Genomic DNA, 23829 nt, shown 5'->3' with positions numbered 1-23829 from the left:
CTAGAATTCAATCCCAACTCTAACACTGACTTGAAAGGTGGCCTTGGACAGTTCAGTTGAATTGTCCGTGCCACATCAAGACAATGGGTATATTAAAATTAAATGAAGTCAAGCCTTGCTAGGAAAAAAAAAAGGTGACTCCAATACAAGCAAAGCTATTCCCTGATGTGTTTGGCTTTTTTTTTTTTTTTTCCATAAAGGGGTCTACTTTCCTTTCCTTTTTCCAACAGAACAGCTCCAGCAGTGAATGCAGGTCCCCTCTTTTCAAGCCCTGGCTACAGCTTGTCACGTTTATTCACACACAGCCTTCCACATATTATTACATTCACATAGGAACAATGTGGCCAAACCCAGGGAGATTTGCAAATGTTTTGATTGCATCCAATGATTAAGTATTACCAACTAGCCATTCAGACAGCAAAAAAGCAGGAATAAGATCTGATCCTTCATTTGGAAAGCAGGAGACACCCCTAGTCCCCCCTCTCTCAGTCCTGTGCTCTTCAAGAGATGCTACTACAGAACTCACTAGTGAGTACAGTATACTACTGGTATAGTGCTACAGTGGGACAGTAAATCCTTTCAGTGCTGGGTTCCCTACTGTTTGCTTGTAGTAATACTCATTTTTAGTCATCCTTCCTTTTTTTGGGGCAAGGAATATGAAGGAGGGGAAGAATTTTGAGCAATTTTTTTCCCCATCTCCTCCTCCTTATGGGTTTCCAAACTGCAGTTTGTATTCACACGCCAGCTCTTCAACATGTAAGAGCAAACCTTATTTTTAAAACAACTTATGTATCCGTATTTTATTTACAAAAGAAAATGAAATTTGTTATAAGTGTATGCATTTTTTGTGTTTAGTAAGCACAGGTTTAAAGTTAAGCTGCTGTTAGTAGACTGTTACCAGTACCAGTTGAACAGGTTTCTCACAATGCATTGTAATATGCTTTCCTATTGGAACTGTTTAAAGCACATTTATTACCAATTTCTTAATTTTGTTATTTATGATAAAACTGTAAAGATTAAACCCCTCATTTTCAAAGTCAGAGCTAAAGTATGTACCCAAATTCATAAGCTGTTATGATTAAGAACAGCTGAGCTGCAAAGAAAAAAAATTACAACAGAATGAAAGAGAAATGTGCCAAGCCAGATTAAAGAAGAGGATGAACAAGCCTGGAAAGACCTATTTAGCTAAGGATCTAAACAGCTTATCAGACAAATAAGAGGAGATCCCACTGCAATCAGAATGCAACATACCTTCACCCTAACACTACATTTCTACAGTGAGGGCATTTTCACAATTACCAGTATTCTTAAAGAACCGGGGGGATATTCTAGCCACAGTCATGGTCTCAGAGACCGTTAAAACCAGTTGGCCATACACCCACATTTAGGAAGCAATGCTCATATGCCAGTTGTCCAGGTTAGCCACCTCCTCTCCTGACCCCAAATCACTCCAGCTACTGACTTTTATTTGCAACCAAAACATTTTAATCTCTCAGATTAAATTTATTCCGAGACGTGCGCAGCACACAACAAAAGAGAACTTCTTTTCCTTCGCAATCCAAAACTCAAGCCCCACTGTCTAAGCTTCATCGCTTCAACGGTCATGTTTTGGGAACGGCTTTTTGATTTTTCTGCTTGTAGAAAAGAGGCATCAGATACCCATAGTAAGACACGTTTCTGATCCTACAGTAGTTGTAAGTACACAGCACACTGGATAAAACCTGACAAGTTCTCTTTGAATCTTAATGCTCAGAAAGGGAAAGGAATTAGCAGCAAGACTCAGTTCTGCAATGAGAAAGGTTTAATTAATAGGTGTCAGCATAACGCAAAGGCGGTTCCTCTGCAATCCCTTTGCTAAAGTCTGGGACCAGGAGAGACTGGGAGAAGCTCGCTCTTTCTGTCTGGCTTTACAAGCAGTATACCTGTACAAACCAGCAACTGAGACTTGCATCACAAACATCCCACCAGCTAAATCCCAGGACACAGATGACTAGTCATACAGGGAGTTTGCATGAGGTTGTATTGCTTTTAAAAGGGTTTTACTAGCACACATTTCGGACGACTTGAAAACTCAGTAGTGGCTTCCTGAATAATGTGGCTGGCCAAACTCATACCAATAAAACTTTTATATCGGACCAAACTGCCACCTAGTATTTTAACATCACGTTATGCAGGGAAGCTGTTTTAGAGAGCTTTAAATACTATGTATTTGTTCCACTTTCTCACGTCTCCAGTGATTCCATAACTGCCAGGAGCAAGTGGTACCCAGCCGTACAGTTAGAGACATAAATACAAACATTTCTCAGGTCACTTTTAGGGAGTTAGCTATTAAGCACAGAGACAAGAAGCCTGCTGCAACTTCTTTCCACTGATGTCCTCTGTCTAGCCAGAGAAAGCAATGGCCCATTTCTTGACCTGTGTTGCATATAGGGATTCTCTGTGGCAAATTCACAGCCTGAACCTGATTTCAGGTACGTACTTTTAAATGAGCAGAGCCATATCCAGCGGCACACCAGAGAGCAGGCAATCCTGGCTCTCAGCCCTCTTCAGCTTCTGAATCCTTGTGTGCAAGAAATGAAAGAGCTGGGCACATCCGCAAAGTGGAATGAATTAGTTCCTCACAAAAGATAACATTTTACTCAAGAACACTGTTCACTGAATAAGAAAGTGCTGAAAACGTCTGCATTTCTGTAATGTGAGTGAGTGAGTGTTTAAAAGTCCCCTCTGGATAATCTGCATGTAAATGAGGCAACATTAGTTGCAAGTATCTCTGGAAACTGAAACTGGCTACACATTCTGAAAGTTAAGTAAAACCAGAACCATGGGAGAGAACCCCTAATTACCACATAGCGAGGGTACTGATTAAAACCATCAGGCAGGGATCCTGTGTTTCATTAAATAAATACACCAAGTTGAGCTTTATTGTTATTTTAGCTGATGAAGGAAAAATAAAGTCTACCTCCGCATGCATGAAATTACCTAAATTCAAAGACTCACTGGCAACAGACTTAGAACAGCAAAGGATTTTTTTTTTTCCTCGTGTTTGTATTTAAGTAGCTCACTACAGTTACTTGGGTTAATCTGAAATACTGAAGCACAGTTAACCTCTGGCATTTTAGCATTTTATATAGAGCCATTTCTTTGGATTTCACATGGCAGGGTGTAACTAATAAATGCAACATTACAATACTATTTTAATCATTTTTTGAACTAAAAGCAGAGAAGAACTAGAGAGCATTCTGGTGTATGGACAACACCACCTCATTTATTCTCTAGCTTATAGGTGTTTTTTGCTGCTTTCCGGCTACTGCATTGAGTATTCAAAACTGATTGCCAAGAGCTTGAGCAAACAACCTTAGTGAGGTCATTTCTGGGCAGCAATTTCACAGAAGGTTTATTTCAATTAGAGAAAGACAGACATGAATTTGTATGTAGGGAGCAAGTTTCCTCTTGCTCCTAGCAAATTCAATTTAGTTACACTACTCAAGACAGGAGAACACCATTTTCTGGGATATACCAATATGTGCAGTCTATACCTCATTGCTAAATAAAACATCTTAGTCAGGATTATCTCTGCTGACATTTCCAGAGTTTGTAAGTATGTCAAAAAAAGATGTCTCTCTACTCTTTTCCTACCAGTACTGCCAGCCTCAGAGCAGACCCCACATCCAGAACTGATACTGCTGGCTAATGGGATCCAGCCTCTTTCAGGAACACTTCAGCATAATCTCAACATTTTCATGGAAGAGAAAGTGACAAGTCTAATCAGTTATTTTTACTAATTACTTTAAAAGCTCAAGTTTCCTTAAGAGCTTTGTTCAAGAGCTGAACAAAGTTAATGCAGAGTAACTTTCAGTGTCCTGTTCTCCACCCCACTCTCTTCAAAAGTTTCTAACCTAGAAGCAAAATAAATGGAAGATGGAAGAAAAGCAGTGTGGGTACACTGAAACTTGCACAGTCACCAGCGTTGTTATTTTAATTGGTATAAAATTCTCTTCAGCTGCTTACCTATATATTATTAGTCTGTTTATTTTTGTAGGTAATGTTCTGTTTTTAAGGGTTATGTAAGGCTAAGACATAATCCAGTACCTGTTTTCCTGGGCAGCTGGTGTAAGGAAGAAGGGGCAGCTAGTGTTTAGAGCCACATTTTCCAAAGAAATATTGAGTAAGTGTTTGGTTCGTGAATGCTCCACATCATAATGCAGTAGGTAGAGAAACTAAAATATTTGCTTCTCAGTTCTCCACTTGCATAGAGCAGAGCAGCTCAATTTTCCAAGTACATACGGGCAGCATTCATGGAAGTGGCTGCAACTTTAAAAAGGGCAGTCAGCGATAAAGAATGACAACAAATCTAAGTCTGCAGCCTGCTATAACCAACAGATCCTACCTTCCCATCTCCTAAGCTTAAAATGAACAGGCAAGTTGTGCCTTCAACACTGGTTGTGGGGGACAGGAGAGGAACAAGTTAAAAAAACCCCACTGAAAACTGAGACTAGATTTCAGGCAGAAGCAGACCTCACGGCCAGGCTTCAAACTCTTGATTTTGAAGGTGTCTGGACAGTGAAATTACCGATACTCTCATACGCCGCAATAACACTGACACCGCAGCTCTAACTCAGTTGAGAGAGCTAAAGGAGTTTGCTAGAAACATGTAGTAATATTCGACTGCCACACAGAAGACTTAGGGTTTTTTGTTGGTTTGTTTTTGTTCGGGTTTTTTGGCTTTTGGTTGTTTTTTTTTTTTTTTTTTAAGAAAAACATCAGAAATAGTTTTGACTGTACAAATGTCTACAAGGGAACTCAAGAATCACTGCTTGTGGTAGTAAGAAGCTCACTCTCTAGTGATGAAGTCATTCCTCTTCAGAGACTCCCTAGAGCAAGTCATGTCTCAGTTTCGTGCTCTGGCAGAAGGAAGATTCTGCATGTGAAACCTCTCTTTTCCCATACTTGTTCACTGCGCACAACGCCACAATCTGGCCCACTGCAGTAGGACTTCAGCAACACCAGGACATGTCCCTCTCCAGCACACTGTGCAACAGCGGTTGCAAGTGGTAAGCCTGGACCTAATCAGACTGGGCTCATTCTTGCTTTTGCCCCAAGGCTGTCACATAACACTTCGTCCCGCCACGCTTGTTTCTGGGCCAGCGCAGTGCAGTCGGGCAAAGATGATGCCTAATAAAGTGTTGGCATCCAAGCCAGGGCAAGCATGCTCCAAAGACTGTGTTTCCGGCTGTTTCTCTAGTACAAACAACAGTATGCCAAATCACCAAAGATGAAGTGACACTAACATACAATGCGAGGCATTCTGTAAGTGACAGAGGACATGACAGTCACTGACAGCTAAGTATGAATGCATGGTCACAAGGCAATGTAACACACTTGTTCATGAAGTTCTTTCGTTCACTTAACTTTAGATACTCTACAAAAGGTTAGAGGCATCATTAGCTTCATTTAATACATGAATTAAAAACAGAGACACAGAGAGAGAGAAAAATCACATGGCCAAAAAGTTATACAACAGCTCAGTATCCCAGAGAAGCCAAGTCTTCAGAAACCAGACAAGAGTCAGAAGACTTGGGATTGACAACTGCTTTGGAGCAAGCCTCCTGATCACTGCCTCCTCCTTGCCACGCTTCTGCCTCTTCATCTCCAGAGCTCTGCCACTGCTCCCCTGCACTCTGCCTGGGCAGAATTCAACAGCACTTTCTAACCAGAAAGGCCTTTCTACACTCAAGGTGAGGCAGAGACACAGACCACGTGATGTACAGTACTGTGTATTATATACACAGCATTCATTTGGCAGAACTATAATAAACAGAGAACACAGGAGCTGATACTGGGGTCCATACTGTTCAGTATCTTCATAATCAGCCTCAGCAAGTTTGTGGGTAACACTGTTTTAGGCTCCCCACTTCAAGAGGGATGCGGATAAACTGCAGAGAGACCAGCAGAGGGTTTCTGCCTGAAAATGGTCAGGGACCCACAGAGCACAGCCTTCAAGGAGAAGGTGGGGGACCCACAGAGCACAGCCTTCAAGGAGAAGGTGGGGGACCCGGGATTGTATAGGCTGGCTATGAGGATGTTAAAGGCCAATTTAAAAGCAGCCTACAACTATTGGAAGCGTAGCTACAAAAAATTACAGAGCCAAATTCTTCTCAGGAGTGCCAGATGGTACACCAAGGGCACTGGCCACAAACCATGGCTTGGGAGGCTCAGGCTGGACATTAGGAGAAACTTCTTCACTAACAAGTGAGCAGGTTGCTCAGAGAGGCTGTGGGATCTACCACACGGACGTTTTCAAGATTTAGAGAGGCAAAGCCATCGCTTACCTGATCTAGTTCTGGCAGGAGTCCAGCTACAGGCAGGAGGTTGGACTAGATGACCATCAGGAGCTCGTCCTCACCAGCATTTCAGTCATTCTTTTCTGACCAAGTAGTTATGCAGTACAGCCAAGATTTTCAGCCCCCCAAGTATTAATTTATAGTTCTCCTCCCACCCTTTCTTGGGTCTAATTCATAAGTTCACAGTACTTTCACAATCAATGAATGAAAGATACTTAAACCAAAAAACCCCAGAACACTAAGTGGTGAACTGCTAGCCCATACAACTTCCCTGATGTCAGTGGGGATGCTGAATGTAACACAGCATGTATCCATGACATTAAAGAAAAAAAAAAACCTACAAGATATAGCTCTATGAAACACTCCATTCCTTTTTTAAGTGCTGCTTTTGTCTTAGCTTACTATAAGCTGAAGAAAAGATAGGGGCAAAGGGAGGGAGGAAGCACTGCCCATAAAAATAAACCTAATATTCATTAAAGGCCTGAACATTTTGAGCAGAACCAAATACTTAAGCAGTGCTTAATGCCTTCAACACTACTGCCTGCTGTCTGAATGTTGTTACCAAAGACTGGCTGATTACTTGCATTAGGAAGTTGAGGCCAAAAGAATAATGTCTCCCAAAGCAGCCAATTGGAAAAAAAAAAATATCTGAACAGCTGTGTGATTGCTGCACAACCATTGTGGGAAAGCAGTGCAGTAAGGTCAGATTCTGATCCATTACATCACTGAGCATGGAGACAAGCTCTACTGCACACAGAAGCCATTATAGATGTAAAATAAGCTCAGAATCCAGTCCACAATCTGTAGGACAGATAGCAGAATACAGCTCATTAGCACAGCTACATGAATGCCATTATTCAAACAAAATTATTATTACGTTTTTCTTGACCTCTGCTACTCACTGCGACAAACCATGCGTATGTTAAGAGAAGAGGCAATTCAGACCCAAGAGATCTCATTCTGGTTCACCTCATATGCTTCTACTAACTGTTACATCCAATTAAGGCTGCCAGTTTTATGAACTACTATATATTAAAGGACTATACCCTCCCAATAAAATGAAAATGCTGTTTGAGTACCTTCCTTAAAAGCTGGATGAAAGCTTGATCCTGTGGTTATGATTACATTTTGGTTTGCAGGAATAGCCAATTATATTATGCTCCTGTACAATCATAGAGCAGTTTTCTGACCAAATCATTCAACCTTTTCAAAAAGTCATCTACTGACGCCTTCCTCTATCTCAAAACTAATCTAGGTTTTAATGGCTGATCCATTTATCCACAGTACTCAAAAAAATCTCTGCAACAAGTTAACATGATTATAACACAGTAAGCTCTTCTGATACCATTACGACTACACAGGGGATATACAAGAAAGACACTGCACCAAGGAACTTAGAGTCTAAATACAGAATTGGTTCTCTTGTAAAACAAGAGTTGGGATTTTTGAGGGATGAAGAGATGGAGAAGTTGGTTTATTCCTCTTTTTTCCCCCCTCCTGAAAGACTCTCAGGAAAGTGAGTGCTTTTGTGTTGGCAAGGATTGAACAAAGAGAAGCAGCCACTATCCCAGGATGAAAATTTACACATGGCAACTATGAAACAAGATGAGAGTTCACAGCCGTTCTTTATTTGTGCAGGTATTTATACAGCGTTCATTCTACTCCTAAAAACGAGTAAAAGGAGAGCCAATACTTCAACAGGAATCCTTTTGGGTTTGCTTACTATTAAAACTTAATTTGATGCTCTTAACCCGTAGACCTGAATACATAACATATTTCTTAGCATCCCTGGCATTCTGAAATGAACAATAGATGCAAGAAGTTTTTTTTAATAATAAATTAAGGTCAAGCTACATGATTAATAGGTTCTTTAATGCGTTATGCTGATTTTGTTCCAAAATAAGCAGCTGCTTTATATAAACTGCTTCATTTCTCTTCAACAGCAAATCACAAAAAGTAGAAGAAATCACTCCCACACGAGTCTTTTAAAGCTCATGTTGTTCATCACATAACAAGCACAGAAAGTAACCTGTTGCCCCTGAATAGAAAAGCGTCCTCAGATGAACCGGTCCTATACAATGAATACTATACATTTTTACAGCTATTCACTGAACAAACTGCTTAGTAACAGTTAAGAAAATAGCAAAGTTAGGAGAGCAACTGATGCTTAATTCGTATCCGTATTCAGACCCAAAAGTCAAATTAGACTTTGTCTAGCAATCCCTAATTAAGACAAATCAAATACAACTTTTCTGTCATCTTCCAGAAATCGCTACGGGTGACAAAGTCTGATGAAGCTAGCCCATACAAGCTTCATGAATATTTTTACACAAGAAATATTGTATGTCCCCCCACAACTGGCTCAAGGGACTTGACAACAAAAGATCTTGTACCTCTAAGCAAAACATGGATTGAAAATACAAGTGACAGTAGCTTCTTACAATTGTGGAATATCAGAAGGAGCTATAATCCACAACAGATTGTTCAAATCAGCCTTACTCAATCACTCGAGCACTTCTTTGTTACGTACTCTCATCAGAGAAATACTTGGCAGTGTTCACATGTAAATCAGCAGCAGCTTTTTGGATCACCTCTTTTAACACAGAATCAGCTCAAACTTTTCAGAATGATGATGTTTCGATAGAATGCTTTTCAGAAATACAATGAGCTGCTGAAGACTCAGGCAGATGGCTTGGCTGAGACAGTTCACAATTTGAAAATTGTCTCCAGTCAGATTTTATTTAAAATAAAAAAATAAAAATCCGCAAGTCTTTTTGAGACTATATTACACACAAAAGAGCAGCAGTTATACTGGAAGATACAAGGTCATGAAATAGACTGCCGCATTCACTGATCCCAGCCCCGGGGTTAAATGCTACTTAAGTTATTTCATTTCTAAATGGGATTAATTGGTAGCTTCAGTCTCATTCTTGGCAGATGCATCACCATTGCATCCAGCAATATTTGGCACGGTAACACGCAGACCTCACCTTACTCCTGTTCGCAGTTCCACTCTTCCGTATAGCTGAAAAGGAACTACATACACAACTAAGGGAAGCAGGAAGCAGTTCTTACGGCCAAATAAAAGCTATGGTTGGAAAATGCCCTGAGAACAAACCACCCTCTTGTATGGTTCCCTTCAGTCGGAATTGAAAACCGCAGATGGGCCTGTGAGAAAAAGTTTTAGTTCAGGTTTTTGCCACAAGAAATTTGCTGTGCTTCTATTCTCTCAGTCCAGAATGTGTCACTAGCATGACACTCAGGGTTGTTTTGTTGTTATTTTTCAGTTAAGAATCATCTTCTATACGAAAATTAAATTAGCAATTGATGGAGAAATTATTCTCTCCCATCATCTGTCAAGGGAGCATAAGTTGACCAGTTGCACGCTACTCTCTAGACCACTGGAAACTTTACAAACAGTGCAGTTTATTGCCTGTAGATTATTATGCTTACTCTCTCATTGGCAGATAAGGAAACTGTTTGCTCTCCAAAGCAAGCCACCCCAGTATGCCCTGTTTCAACCTATAGTTCAAAGAAAATACATTGATAACTGACCCTACCCAGCACTAGAAAGCGATCCAGCTCTGCTAACCAAACACCTTCTGCGTCCCTGTCTCTTGACAGACCATACACGGAGCCTCCTACGGCTATACTCCGAACTCCGTATGGCTGGCTAGTACACAGAACCCAGGCCTTGTTCCCTGAAAACAAAAGAAAATCCCAAAGCGGTGGTGAGTCTGGGGTAGGACATGGAGGCAGGGGGCTGCTCTTTAGTTTGACATGCAGAGACAAAACCACATGTGGTTACTCCACGTGTGTCAGGGGCCTGATTCTCCACTGCTTTACTCTTCTTTCAGACCAGCGTGGCCAATTAAGCGAGGGTTGAATCAGGCCCCTCGTATATAAATGGATCATTTGAAGTTATACACGTTACTTTACATGGAAAAAATTCAAGCTTTTAAAAAATGAGCATATAAAATATAAAAAGACATTTAAAGCACGCGCGCGCATGCAGACACAAGCCAGTTTTACTTTGCGCTGCCTGTTCAGTAGAACAGATAGCCTGTTCTCTGACTCTTTTAACTGCAAACCTTATACTAGCTGTGTATATTTTGGACCCTTTCCCATCCTACCATGATTTCCTGTCTGAGTCTGCAGCCCATGGCAACGGCAGAAAATTGGAGTGCAGGCTTTGCAGATGGTGGTAGGCCAAATGCCCTGTGCCAATTTAGTATCTTCTTCCATAGCATATGCATTATCTAAAGTCTTGGCTAGATGGCAAGAGTTACCTTCATGCTAATAGATTATATTAATTTTAATTTCTAAATTGTGCTTGCCCCAGGGAAGCTCTGGCCTTCTGCAGTGAACATAAAAAACCACAATCACACAGCCTTACACATACATCATCGTACTATAAAAGGAAAATTATATTCTGAACTGCTGTCAAGGTAGAAGAAAATTCACACAGTTTTATCACTCAATTCCAGCAGGTCACAGGTCACTGCAGCTGTTTGAAAATAAAGTAAAATATCCCCCTCCCCAAATTTATTGATGTGCAGCACATACATCATCCCACAAAATAACCTATGACGAAAGCTGCATTTCCACATGTCTGCAACAAAAATACAAGACCCAAGATTATATACACAGGGAAAAGGTACCAGAAACAATTCCAGGATTGCTTTCCACTGGGAAATGTAATGTTGAACATGAATCTTCCTTCAGTGGCTTTAATAAGAGACTCTGCATCTGGCATTGCCCTGAGAGAATGGGGCCAAGGGGGCAGTGGGGGAAGGACGCACTTTTTTCAAGTAATAATATTAAGAACACACCAGTCACCCACATTGCACTCACCAACACAGCTACAAAACTATAGATGCTTTAAATCCCCCAGCACACACGACAGGACATCCCGGTTTTCCATGGAATGACCAGTCACCATCAAAGCTTCTCCCACCTCGAGGTGTAAAGCCCTGAAGTTTATTACAAAGTACTAAAACAAAACTACCTCAGAAAAAACACGTGGCCTCAATCCAAGTGATTTCAGCAGAGGAGCCCACCAGGCAACTGCTTCAGAAAGAATCCAGTCTTTTCTGACAAGCAAAATCATTCCTTTGCTATTGTAAGGAATCACAGACTAAAATCTCTAAGCCACTGCTTTATTCCATAAAGAAACTCTCTGGTCTCTCAGCACTGGTAAATAAACACACTGTATTTTCCCCTCCCTCGAGCCCAATTCACAACTCTGATCCATTTTCTTGACTTTCTGCCTTTCTCTTCTTCTACCTACACCACATCAGGTAGAAACATTATTCAGAATCAAGAGATTCACAAACTTATTCCGAATACCTATGAAAAAGCTAATGGAAATTATTCCTTTGGCGCCAGCAAGATTAAACTTTCAGGTAAGCAGCACTTATTGCATGGATTCCAAGCTTGCTTTCAGTAGCAGTTCATTGACAAATTTCCTACATGATGGTCATACTGTCATCACTCTCAAGTATCTTATAAGTTCAAACAAAACTGATACTCAAGCCAACATTTCCACATATATACTGACAAAACTTAAGAGAACTTTCCGTAACACTTCTTGGGGGGGGGGGGGGGGGGGAAAAGCATCCATAGACAAGCTTTAGAAGTCTTTATATATTGATAAATATATAAATGGTTTATTAAAACCACCTCATAAAGATGATACGTTTTGGTTGCTACTATTTTAGCTTTCCATCTTCTTCCCTCCAGTCTAAGTTAAACTATCACTTCAGTGAAAATATCCAAAGACACCTTATAAATTTGATACAATAACTTAGAAGTACCAGAAACCATACTAAGACCATAATAAAACCACATCAGTTCAACTCTGGAGTGATTTTTATGATCTCTAGACTAAACAAAACTGCCAGTGCACACTGAGCACAAAACAGGGTGGGAGGCAGAGGGAAGATAACATTCAAACCAAAGAGCAGAAATTCAACGTGCAATTAACCAGAGATTATATTCACCCCCACAGAGGAAATACATTTCATTATATATTATCTCTTATATTATACAACATACATACATCCCTAACGTTTTGGTTAGACCTGTGGTATTATCTCAGGAAATTGCACAAAAACTAAAAAAAGAAATAAAAAGGAAACCTCTCAACCATTTGTGGTGCAGAAACAGATCAGCACCTCTGAGGCCAAATTTACAGTGTGCACCAGTCCATTAAAAGTTTTCTCATGGCTCGCATTACCAATCATTCCCAAAATTGGCACACAATAAAACACTCCAAAAAAGACACGTCTGAAGTCAAGACTCCAGCGTAATGGTACAGAGGGGTGCTCTCTGCCTGTGTGCATGCATACCTACCACAGAAACACACCTCCTCATGCCCCAGCTCCTCACCAGCCGGTGGCATCCTGATACTGCTTCCTCACCCATCAGGGAAGGCTGAGACACACAGTATTTCAGGTGAAAAGAGGACGCAGGATCATCAGCAGATCATCCAAGTGGCATCAATGTTAATGTGAGTGAACTGTCTAAAAGCAACTACAAAACTAGGTTTTTGCTTTCATCTACTACATTTGACATGAGTCTGTGCTGCATGGAGTATCGGGTAGTTATTTAAATAAAACAAGTAAACAAGAAATTGATTTCTACTAAATTCTATTAAAACATCAAAAAATCCAAAACAGTCTGGAGAAAGAATTGAGGCAAGACTGGACTAATTTCCTGCTTTAGCTGTTTGCCAATATTCAACTCTTGCCCTTCAGTTGAAAGAGTAGTGTGCTTTACTCACAAGCAATAAAATGTAAATATTAGAGGAAAATCTATTCACTGTCATCTTGGAATTAATCAGGAAAAAACCCAGAGCTATATAGGATCAAGAAAATAATAGATAATTATGGCTCTGCTTGTTTATCTTTTTAATGTATAAGTCCCAGTATAAACACGCAGTCGTATTTTCTTCTTTATTCTCCAGGTCCCAGGCAACAGTCTGCAGATTGGGCTAGAAATGAAAAGTAACAGAAGTATCCAACATGGACTGTAATGTTATAAACACTAAAGAATGGGACAAGCCGATTATGTCTTCCGTAGTGTTCCTTTCCTCTCATCCCCAAAATATCATAAACAACATTTACTTTGATCTTGCATAGCCCCATAGCAAATGTATCAGTTGTTATAAATCTACATGCACGAACTGAAAAGCTGGTCTGAAATGTTTATTTGGCTTCAGTTCTTAGTCTCTATCCCATGATTATACCACAAATACCCTTCATCATCTCAAGCATTTTGGTGTCACTACACAAGAACTACAGCGATTACTCAAGCGCATTTTCCACAGTCTTCCTCTTTTTTTGCTTATGTCAAGACTTTTTCATTTTTTCGACAGGGAGAGCCAAATGCCGTTTCCCGATAGACTGCTGTGGTACTGTAACACTACCAAAAAAGCGTCACTTTGGCCACTTGGAAACCTCTAGTTTTCTTCTAAATTTTTCATAAAATAATAATTAAAAAGAAAAACAGGGCTTAGACTTTAATTTCACTTTCACAAACCTATCAAGTAGCTGACTTGCTACTTGTGCATAAAATAAGCAAACAAAAGGAGATGCATATTCTCAGTGTAAGACAGCATAGTTAGTGTAGAGAGAAAGCCTCACACGAAATACATGAACGATGTACACTGGCCCAAGGTGATTAAGAAGATGCTTTGCCTTCTACCGTCCCTATCACTCCACAGCCTGAAAGCACTTTACACAGATGACTGAAGCACCCTCCAAAAGCTGGTATTTTGCTCAATTCAGACGTGAAGCAGGTTAAGTAGCCTGGTGAACATCAAACAAGTTTTAAAAAAGAAATGGTTCAGGTGTAATAATTAAACAACCAGAACAAGACGGACAAGTGCTCAGGCTTACAACTAATCTATGAGTTGTCTGGGTCAAACCCATATGAAGAACGCCGGACAGTTTTGCTTGGTCGACAGAAAGAAGGTAAAGTACATTCACAGCAATCCCCATGACCTGATTTAATGAGTCTCACATGTTACAGTCTACAATCTGGACTCTGTTGAACATCTATTTCAAAGAAATTATTCATGTTAAGATCATAGTAAAGACCAATCCAAACAACTGCATCCTAGAGGACCACCACAAAAAACATCAGCCAGACTATAGTTAATGAAATCACATCATTAAGTAACAGGTTTTGAGCAAATGAGGAGGAAGTTTACAATTCTAAGGGACTTTCATCTGCAAGTAACACATAAGCAAGTAGGTTTTGACAAGGATTTTACAGCTCAGAATTCCATTTAGCTTGAATTTAAAAGGACTGATCCTTAGTTTCCACTCCTAAAGACGGCAGCAGTTACAGCATACCCTTCCCTCAGAAGTTACTTCCACGCTATTAATTCTATCCCACATATTCCATGCTCACAAAAGCTGCAACCACCACCCTAGCAGGCTGCAGGCAGACACTTTAATTACAGGCTGACAAACAACCCTCAGCCGTGCCCTGCCCGTAGCTGGCCTGTCTCAGCGCTGGTCTCTCCTCACTCCAGTTGCCAAGCATACCATGTCACACCCGCTGTAGCCAAACATTTCCTAAGGACCAGAATGAGCTCACAGTCCCAGCTTGGCTTGTGACCTAAGTCAGAAGGCAAGTCTGGATGTGTTTGGGTAAAAGGAACAAACCTTGCAGCAGTTGTGCATCTTTGCCTCTTTCTGTTATTGCTTTCTTGTGATAAGGCCTGCGCTGCCAACAAGACAACTCCATTTAAAAGGCTCTCCTCACTCATAAATGCGCAACTTGGAATCCTTAAATCGACTTAGATGCTCTCAACAAGGTACAGCAGTTACTGTTTTTAAAGTGTAGCTCTTTTTCTGTAAGGGAAGGAATCAGAGTTCTGTTGAAATATTTTTGTCCCAATTTGTAAATTAAGCAAGCATGAAGCTACCATTGTACTGGTTTCACCATTGCCTCAAGCTTGCTTAGATATAACCAAATGTCATGTTAAGCACTTATGTTCAAAATAACATGCAAATTAACCCCATTAAAACAAGACGACCGTCAGAAATTACGGTTATTCTTTTTTCCATCAGCCTGAATTCTCATAGTTCAATGTGAGCAAATAGACATTTTCTAATGTTGAGTACTGGTAGAGAAGAACTTCATCAATGAGAGAGGTTTTCCTTAACGTCCGGAGTGTAAGACTACAAAGCAGGATTCCTCAGCCTGTAACGACATGGCAATGTTTATAAATAAGGACCACACATATTGACTTGAAAAGCTTAGCATTGACTAAATGCAAAATGAGAGCTAAAATATAAACAAATAATTATTTTGATCTTGTTTCCAAACATTCAGAAGACTGAAGATTGCTGAGGGATTTGCTGGGCACTTTGAGTATCTAGTGGTTTTATTGTGTTTAGAAGCCTCTGTTTCTCTCCTTTTGAATTCCACTGGCACAATAGATAAATTGCTCCAGATAAACACCTGTTCATTTCAGATTTTATTTTAAGAAAGGACAATATAGCAACTTAGTGAAGACCACAGGATTAATATTACCTTTGCTCTTTTCTTGCATTGCTGTAAGATGAGTTCTTTTTAAAAATGAACTACCTTCTAGTTCAACATTAAGATCTCGGGTTTAAGCTTCCAAGTACTAATGGGCACTTTTGAGCTTCAGTTCTTTCTGAAGTTATTTAAGTGCTTGAGTCCTAAGCCCATGCCCCTCTGCGGCTTGGTAATTGTGTAATAAGTGAATTTTATACAGTCTATTGTAAACAAGCATGTTCAGTACTTCTTGCATTTCACACAACAGAGGGCTTTATAAGCTTAAACACTTCCCTTGCAGTATTGCATACCCATGCATTATAACACCAAGCTAGGGAAAGGGACAGAAAAATGAAACAGATACTGAAAGAAACTCTAGATGAACCATTAACTAGACTAATTGAATCATACCAGGTACACAAGCAGAAATAAATTATTACAACATGAAAACATTACAATAACATTAATAACCCAATAAGACTTTTTCAGTGTAAAAAGACCTTTCATCTCAACCCCATTATCAAAACACAATTTATTCAATACTCACCGCCACCCTATGTTACTAGTGCAATTAGTTTTGGAATAGCCCCAAATTAGGTAGGATTAAGATTTCAAAACAGCTAGAATATATACAACATCCATGCACTGGGTGAGTGCTGATCTCAAGAAAGAGGCAATTTGTAATGCTAGAGATCAGTTAGGGAAGTTCACTGACAACCATCAACTCTCCCTAGATGAGTTTAGGTTTCAAATCACGTGAGAAATTAGAGGGGGTACGTGGGAAAAAAAACACGCTGGTGGCTCAGTTCAGGAAGACTAGCTGACTGTATGCTGCAAGATCTTCAAACTGGAAATGAGACAATTTAATTTCAATTATTCCAATATCAGAAGACATGTACATCAACTATATCATATTTTAATATTGAGGAATGAGCTTTCAGTGTTCATATTCTTATTTTCTGCAAACAAAAAAAAATATGCAAGAGCACCCCAAATATCCAAATATTGCACAGGTGTTCACTGCTAAACTTTGAGCTAAAGCAGCTTGATTTTTCACCTAAAAAATAAAAAAAACCACTCACACACACAAAAAACGCCTGGTATACTTACAAGGATAAAATTCTGTCCTGGCCTCAACAATATTTGCTCAGGTCAAACCCCTGGCTTTAGCAGTAACAACAGACTTCAGCCTCGACACAACAGGTCACAGACTTTTCTCTCCAAGAGGTTCCTTCTCTTCACAGGCCTCGCTCCTCAGTTTCACAGGGTTAAACTGTCACTGATACCAATTCCACATAAAATCCAAATATCAGCACTTGCTGCTAGTAGTTATGCACTGAGGAAGTTCCAGCACTTGCTCTTTTACCAACTGAATTGAAAGGACCCAAATTTTATTGCTGTGGTGCAATACCAGCAATTTGAAGGATTCGTTTAAGACAGCATTATTACTTCATTAATGAAGTTTTACTTTACTATCACTAAATGAAACATACACACACAGACACAAAACCCACTCTAAGGGAAAAAAATAGGCATTTTAGCTTTACTTGATCTACCCTTTAACATAAGCAAGATGTGTATCTGCAGATGTTTGTATTTTTAATTGTGCATCTAGTGGTTTGCATTTGTAGGACAGGTGAGCATGTATATACAAGCACTAACATTTAGGCTTAAATGATTTGTCCCTGCGGGTTTGTGGATATAAATCCAAGCTCTTGCATGTGTGTGCTTCTACTCCTACAAGGCATGCTGAGGGTACATTTGCACAGAGGTGAAGAAGGCCATAGTTCGAATAGGATCATAGCTACAACCAGCCCATCTAACATGGAAATGCACATGTAGGTCTATCATATTTCTGCCCAGGAAACCCCAGTAAGCAATGCTGCCTCAAACTACTGCTTCAGATGTGATGACGCAGAATACAGAGGTGTTTGTTTCGTTATGATTTGCAAACCACCTGTGGTACCCGCTTTACGTGCCTTGTATTTCTACTCAGCTTAGCTTATTGATTGCATTTGCAGCTCTCTTCCCCAAAATGCACCCCTTCCAACATGCAGTTTTTTCCCCTGAAGAGTTGTGAAGCTGAAAGCTTATTAAAATTGATGAGGCTTTTTATGAGCACAGCAGTTTGTGCAGTGCAGATAACAAAAGGACATTCTATTTATTGAAACGTCATAAAATTATTTTTTTGCCATGCTGGATTTCAGTGACTTTTTTTATTTCAATGTAGTCATGGTATTTCAGACCATTTTGACAACTATAAAAAGGAATTTTTATAACGGCATTGCTCTAAAAATCCTTAATGTTAAAATCAGCTATAATTTTTAACATATATTAGTGCAGTGAGAAATATAAAAGAAAATGGTGTTAGTGATACTAAATCCAAAGTCCATGCGTGACGCTTGGTAGGGTGTGCCACAGTGTTTAGTATGAGAGAGACGAAAATTCATCCCTGGTCTAATTTTATTGAGTGCAAATCATTGCCTCCCACCATGAGGAAAGGTTACACATTTCCCCCCTCAACCCCTTTCTAAGAAAAATGTCTCAAGACACAAGTAGAGCTTATTTCAGACTCTGTTTCTACTACTCATCAGCTGAGCAAACCAACAGGGTAATTTGTGGATTAGTTCCTCCACAGAGAACTTCAAGTGTTTCAGCGAAGAGGTAAAGGTACATGAAGAAACAGCATTACCAAGTTAAATTCCCCCCCCCCTTTTTTTTTTTTGCAAAAACATCTGCCAACACTTATATCTACAGAACACCAGGATGTGCTGATGCATTAAATAGCACAGCAGGTGTATTGGCTGTCGCAGGAGTGCTCGGCAAGAACCAGAGTCAAGTGCTGTAGTTAATAGGGCAATAATATCAAAATGTATTTGCAGTGCTGACAGTTCAGATTCTAATGAACCACGCACCAGTCAAACACAGGAACATCAAGTAAAAAGAATCACATTTGCAAGCCAAGTTCATACTTCTCCTCGTCTCCCAGCAAATGTTTTAAATGAATAGTCTCCAATATTCCAAATTAGCATGTCTCAAAATCCCTGTGAAACTACCAGATGCATTCTCTACCTCAGCTATATCAAACCATCTAATTAAAAATAGAAAATAAAACACGTATTCTAATTTACACAACTTTTTTTTTTACCTTCCAGTAGCTATGTTGTTCAGTAGCTGCTTATCATTTTTGCTACTTTTGTTTCATTTTCTTTCCAGCTTGCACTGCATTATTTTTGCAACATCCCACCTAGACTGTCTGAAAAGACTTTGCCCTTGGAGACACCAGAACACCCAGAGAGCTTCACAGAACTCCTTATGGCCACAAGCTCAGGTGACATTCCTCCTTCCAAGGCAGAGAGACTGAGTCCCAAGCATCAAGTCAGAACTCACACTGAGAGCAGAAAATGCCTCATAGAAGCAGCAGATAGTTGATCAAAGCACAGCTTCACAGAAAGGGTGAATAAATAAGCCACAGATTATTATTTACTTAAAAATGATACTAAAATTCCCCTTAAGCATTTAAAGAGTTTTAAACTTAACACCTGGTTTGTGAAGAGTAAAAACATGTTTGTTACAATGCAGAATATTAAGCTTTCAGTCTCCAAAGCCTTAAGAACAGTGACTGGACTACAGTCCTTGATGGGAGATGAGTCACTGAAGAAATACAGGTCTAAACCTCAGTCTCTTCAGAATTTATGAAGATTTATGTATTTACCTACTGTTTCTTAGACTCCAAAGAAGCATGCTATCCTGATCTAATAATGAAAATGGTATTCAATAGATCATAATGGCAGAAAGGTCCATTATGATAATCCAGTGCAATCTTCTGCATAGCACGCTGGCCACGGATTTCATCCAGAGATTTCAATGCTTGACTGGAGTTAGAACTTAACCTCTAAGTGCTTTATATCTCTAGCATCAAACTCAGTGCTGTAAAACAAAACCCAAACGTATGCCAAGTTCCTAATTTATGAGTACTCCATTAAAATGTTCTTCCTATAAAAGAAACAAAAGTGACAGTAAAGCAAGTTTTCCTGTTCCTTATGCTGGAATAAATCCAGTTATTTTACCACTAGATCTACCTCAGATTTAAATTAACATAAAAGACAAGATCATTTGAAAGCACTGTGGAGAATGATGTGAATACTACTAATTTACAATTCCTACAGGGAGAAAGAATAAAGAAGTTATTTCAAGCATTTTGCATCCATATAAAGCCATTTGTGGTCTTACAACTGCAAGAAAAGCCATTTAGAAGATTCACTGACTTGTGTCAGGTAAAATACCAGTGACAGACTGTCACAGGAAATCACACAGGATACCTTCATGTGCAGTTTTATTCACTGTTCAGACTTAAAAAAAAAATGCATTCAATTATCGACAGAATTGATCTGAAAGACAGGAACAACAAAAGAGGCAACAGAAGCCAATCCTTCTGCAGCCAGTGACTGCTTGGTATTATACTACCCAAGCGTTATCATAACTGACCATTTGGTACTTTGAATATTTATAAGCATTTCCCTGCACAGTCACTCATGCTTCCATTGAGCACCAGCTTCCATTCATTTGTTGCATTTTTTCCAAGGAGACTTCTCTTAAGAAAAAAAAGCAAAAAAGCTCTGTGAGGGACTGAGTCTTCATCTTCATTTTACACACAGAACCTGTGTGGCAGAAGCACTGAACAGAGAACAAAGTGCAGGTTTTACTTTACAGCACCACAGTATTTTACGCCTGAAATAATGAACTTCCCTGAATAATAAACAAGAAAGGGAACCGAGTCCTCTTTTTGGACCTGGTGACAAATACCCTCATGGTACACAAAGAATTATGACAAGTGTTTTGGCAGAGAACAAGACATCCCCATACCTTTACAGTCTTCCGTCTAAGAGCTTGTAGTTAAAAAAAGTAGATGTCCATGTTTGACTTTTAAAGTTACAGTTATGTCTTGTACCAGTGCCAAGAGCACGTCCCAAAGGGCTCCTTGCATTTATTTCGCTTACATTTAGTAACACCATTGGTAGACAGAGGGCAGATAGAGCGCACAAGAGAGGTTTTGTGAGCACCGTAATGCAGCCACCCTCTTAAGTTGTAATTTCAACCAGGCTGACCCAACAGGGACAGTCACTGCACCTATCTACTAGTGATCTGAATTGCGACATCATTGCTTTGGTATAGGCTAACTGCAGGAAATCAATGCACCCAAGGAGCAGAAGCTGAGTCAGCCCTTCTCTGACAAAGCGTTTCATTACTAACATTCACCTAAGGTATATTTTTTCCCACAAAGAAAATCCACTCCATTACTCGTCTCTTGTTACGAGATTACCTTTTGAAGAGGACCAAGCCACTTGGTTTTATAAAGAGTTAAATCAGAAAGGTATTATGCATGGAATATCCGACTGTAACGATGAGGCCAGCAAAAGACACGGAACTGTGTGTGGTACATAGAATAGTTTTCCAAACTGAATGTTTCTCTAAGTTTTCCATGGAAAAATATGGTACTCCTCAGTGTGACAACGCAAAATAAACAGTGCAGCTTCTTAACAGAACTGTCATGGCTTAAGCTTTTCAAATTGCTCCTCAGTCTCATAGGAAGACGCCAACATTCCTCTACCTGCTTATTTACTTAACTGTTCAAAAAGCCTGCTTTCTAAACAAATTAGAGAGGTAAGTATCTTAATGCTATGTTATTCTCATTACTGAGGCACCGTCCTACATACTCACTTTGGCAAGCCAAGCACAAGCTCTTTTTTATTGCACGAGCATAATTACAACACAGGTTTCTGCTAAACTAGAAAGAAATCTAAGTAACACATAGTTATAAGTTTTTGCTCAGAAACTGAATTTTACTACTGCAAAGAAAAAAGAAATTAATGTTGTTTTCCCTCTCCAGGCTGTATGTGGGAATAGCATCTTTAAGATGAAACTGCAAGATACTCACTATAATATAAAAGTTTTGTTTAAAAACCAATAGTGGTGTTTTCTGAAGAGCAGCTTGTAAAGCGCATTTCACCTTATGGTTACAGAGAAGCATGTTTACATGTCAGTTATGGTAAAAATGCTCAAAACAGCAGCTGGTAGAAAGTCAGGAGACATTTGTTAACACAACGGGGCTTGGTTTCCCACAGCCTCTGCACCTTTTATAAACCAGTACGCCTTCAACGTAAAGCAGGATCACTCTTGCCTGGTGAAACCATCGTGTCTGCTTTACGCACGCACAAACCACGACCACGATGCAATTCAGATTAAAAGAAAAACCCCAAAAAACCCAAGTCCACGGAAATCAACGATTTTACTATAAAGCTTGCTGGTATGAAGATTAGCAATCGTAAAAGCTGGATCTTACCATTAGCATTTTTCCCACAGATGAGATGCTCGTAAGGTTGCAACACTCCCCAAAGTTCCGCATCGTTGTTGATAACCATCTCCAGGATTTCAGCCGAGATCTCCCCTCCTCCACCATCCGGGCTCTGACTTGCCAAAACCCTAGCCTTAATCTCTTCTACAAGGTTTTCCATGCAAGCGGTTAAAGAGATGGCTGCATATTCATGGATCCTAACTGAGATCCTAGTGTCCACCATCCACCTGAAAAACCTCCCCACTGAAAAGGTGAGGCCGCATCTAGCCGATTTACCTTTCCTCAGTCCGTCTCCAGCACTCATGCTGTACAGAGAGAGAGCCTTGACAGTCGCCAAGACACAGCTTTCTGACAACGACCAGCTCTGGATGAGCTTGATAGCGCTCTGCACCTCAAACCTGGTGCACTTGGAGTGCATCACACTGAGACGCTGAGCTTCCCTGGAGACCCTGATCAAGGCGCGCCTCAGCAACTGCGAGAGCCGCCTGACAGCTTCCTGAGAAAAGGTTCTGGTATTGCCATCTCCCTTCCCTTTTCTGAGGATTTTTCCAATGTCTTCATCAGTCCAAGGGTATTCCTCTAGATCCGGCAGCTTAGGACACTTGGAAAAGATATCTGCAACCTCGGGGTCTTCCGGCAGAACAGTGTTCACGGTATCCCAGCTGTTATTCCTACTGTTCATGGAGCCCGAGTAGTACCACCAGTTGCCTCTGTGCTGAGAAGAGGTGAAGGCTTGGGAGTTGGACTTGGAAGAAGAGAGACTAAGGGACCTGCAGGAATCCCCTGCCCCATAACCAGAGTCCAAAGTTAAATCCTCCAGGGTCTTCAGAGTAGAGCTGTATATCCCAGCCATAGGAAAGACGGGTGAAGCCAACGGCAAAGAGCGCGAAAGGTGAGGCTAGGGCAGATCCCTCCTGCGCCTACCGAGCCAGAGCCGCCTGCCCCACCAGCGGCGCGGGAGGATTTGCAGCAGGGCGGGAAGGAGCCCTCCCCGCACGCCGGCTCCGCCGAGGGCCAGCTACCTCCATCCCGCAGGGAGGCTGCGCTCAGCCATCTTCTGCATCGGGAGGGACGGCTGGCGGCAGCCGGCGGACGAGGGCCCCGGCGCACCGGGCCGCCTGCTGCCCGGGCAGGTCGCGGGGCCCGCGGAGGGCGCGGGGCGGCGGCGCGGGGTGGGCTCCGCGCGAGCCGCTCGGCGGGACACTTGGCGGCGGCTCCACTCAACTTCTCCGCCGCAGGTCTGCCGGGTGCCCCGCACCGCCGCATGCAAATGACCTGCGGGGAGAAGCACCAATCAGCGACGCCGACGGAGACCGTCTCCGCCAGTGAAATCCGAGCTGGGCGGCCAGTATGCAAATAGCGCCGGGCGGGGCGGGGGAAGGCGGGGCGAAGGGAGGCGAAGACGGGCGGGGAGCTCCGCCGGCGTGCGGGACCGGGCGACAACGAGCGCTTCGCTGCTACCGGCCCCGCCTGCCCAGGGTGGCTGCCCGCCCTGCCCAGCTCTCGGGGACGGCGCACGACCGGGCCGGGCGGTGTGGCGGCTCCCCGGGGCGAGGGTCGCGCCCGCCTGGCCCCGCAGGGGTCACCGCCTGAATG

The 23829-nt window shown here is 41.2% G+C and overlaps 1 protein-coding gene across 1 annotated transcript in view; it reads right to left on the bottom strand.

Annotated features, from left to right (window-relative positions):
- The window catches only part of ABTB2 (ankyrin repeat and BTB domain containing 2), a 133292-nt gene extending 110163 nt beyond the window's left edge, over nt 1-23129 (bottom strand). The window contains exon 1 of the mRNA XM_059826045.1: nt 22222-23129. Coding sequence (XP_059682028.1) covers nt 22222-23086 — 865 coding nt within the window. The 5' untranslated portion in view covers nt 23087-23129. The remainder of the gene's footprint in view (nt 1-22221) is intronic.
- Between the last annotated feature and the right edge of the window lie 700 nt (nt 23130-23829).

Source organism: Gavia stellata, chromosome 17 (assembly GCF_030936135.1).
Source record: "Gavia stellata isolate bGavSte3 chromosome 17, bGavSte3.hap2, whole genome shotgun sequence".
Classification (NCBI taxonomy): domain Eukaryota; kingdom Metazoa; phylum Chordata; class Aves; order Gaviiformes; family Gaviidae; genus Gavia; species Gavia stellata.
This window is presented reverse-complemented; position numbering and strand designations above follow the sequence as displayed.